Consider the following 2,023-nt stretch of genomic DNA (forward strand, 5'->3'; position numbering starts at 1 on the left):
ATTTAAGAATTTAAATTTTTATTTTCTTACTAAAACTTTCTAAAATATATATAATTATTTTAATTTAACAAACTTCTAATTCTTGTAATGCAAAGAATAAAAGAAATTTGAAAATTCTCTTACTGCATTAGGTTTTTGCAAAAAGTAAAATTTGCAATTTGTATAAATTTTATTATCTCCCATATAAATATTTTTCGAAATACTTACTAACCTTTAAATTATTTTTTTAAAAAAATTAAAATTTTGAAAATACTAAATATGACCGAATGCGGTCATATTAGATATATATAACTGATTTCTATTGAAATTATAAGGGCGGGATATTATCTCCCACTTTTGCACCAAATATTTTAAAAGTGCGGGAAATTTCCCGCCATTTCCAAATATCAAATTCGCCCGAAATCGGTGAACTTAGGACTGTCAAATAAATGTGTTGGCAGAATAATTCCCTTCATTTTTTTGATAAGGCTAAATTTGACCGCATTCGGTTAAATTTAGGAGCACGGCTAAATTTATATCCTAAATTTAACCGAATATGGTCGCATATAAATACGGTTGTATTTATTCGGTCAAATTTAATTTTGTCAAATTTAGTCCTAAATTTGATCGTGTAAATACGATTGTATATAAATATGATAGTATTCGGTTGAATTTAGTTGTACCCTTAAATTCAACGAAAGTGGTTTAGGGTATTGAGTTTTGACCCCGATTGTATTTGTGCAGCTGGATTTAGCCTTATTTTCTTAAAGCGGTTATTATTAATTATATTATTATAATTATTTGAGTTAATTATTTTATTAAATAACATAATTGATCAAAAATTAAACCGATTAAAGTTTTTAATTTGATTTTATATATAATGTAGCATATATATACAAACATTTTGCTTAAATTATTAATTTCATTCTAATTCATATCATCGCACAATCTACGCGCACATAGGATTTTGCATACAATTACGATGAGTTAAGTAGAATAGCAGGTGTTAAGCCATCATTTGATTAAACTCATTAAAATCAAGCTCTCCATCACCATCCATATCAAACACTTGGATCATGGTAACACACTCGTCATACGATTTAGGTTCCCCTAAACGACTCAACATTCTTTGCAAGCTTTTTGGTGTTATCCTTCCACAACCTTTCTCCATTTCAAACATCTCAAAAGCTGCCTTAATATCCTCATCCTCCTTGTTTATAATCTCATTTCCTTCGTCTTCTCCTTTCCTTGTCATCATCAGCCTCTTAAAATCTTGAAAATCGATCAAATTGTCTCCGTCGCTATCCATATCATCAATGACCCCTTGAGCTTCCTCATGAGAAATGTTCTCTCCAATGGAAGCAAAGTAAGATCTAAGTTCCAATGCAGAGATCTTGCCATCATTGTTGCCATCGAAACGACAAAAAACTTGGTTTAGAAAATCATCTCGTTTATTGCTAGTACTGAATTTTGGTGCAAGTGTAACATTTGGAGAAACGGGAGATCTAGGGGAGCTCAAATTACTTGAATTAGAGTACTTGGATGATTTAAAGCTATTTAGGCGTAGTTTTAGACTCTTATGAGAAAAACAACCAAAATGCTTTGGAACTACATCACTAGGTTCCATCAGGTTATTATCATATAATGGACTGTATGACGAGCTTTATAGTGTGAGTATATATAATAAAAAATAAAAAGATCGGAACAAAGAGAAACGGAATTTCAGTGAAATTGCCCGGTAGATGACGAATGACGATTGTGGAGTAATTTACGTTTGCTTCTTTTCCTGTTGAGGAAATTGCATGGCAATTTCGTGGGGGTCCCTAAATTGACTATGCATTATTGTTCTCCGTACTTTATTAATGAAATACAATAATTAATAATTATTATTAAAAAAAATGAAATAACTATTAGCAACAAAAAAAAACTCTCCCTCAAAAGCCAAAACTTTGAAAAGTAAAATTAAATGGGCAAAAGTGAATAAATTAATACAAAAAAAATAAATCCCCCAAACTCACCTCTAAAAAGAATAAGAATACATATA

General features: G+C 30.1%; 1 protein-coding gene across 1 annotated transcript; it reads right to left on the reverse strand.

The window, feature by feature from the left end:
- Positions 1–823: 823 nt before the first annotated feature.
- Positions 824–1,644, reverse strand: LOC141718841 (putative calcium-binding protein CML41). Its single transcript, XM_074521220.1, has one exon. The coding sequence runs from the start codon at positions 1,604–1,606 to the stop codon at positions 986–988; it is 621 nt and encodes a 206-aa protein (XP_074377321.1). The 5' UTR covers positions 1,607–1,644; the 3' UTR covers positions 824–985.
- Positions 1,645–2,023: the final 379 nt, after the last annotated feature.

Source organism: Apium graveolens, chromosome 4, assembly GCF_009905375.1.
Source record: "Apium graveolens cultivar Ventura chromosome 4, ASM990537v1, whole genome shotgun sequence".
In the NCBI taxonomy this organism is placed as follows: Eukaryota; Viridiplantae; Streptophyta; class Magnoliopsida; order Apiales; family Apiaceae; genus Apium; species Apium graveolens.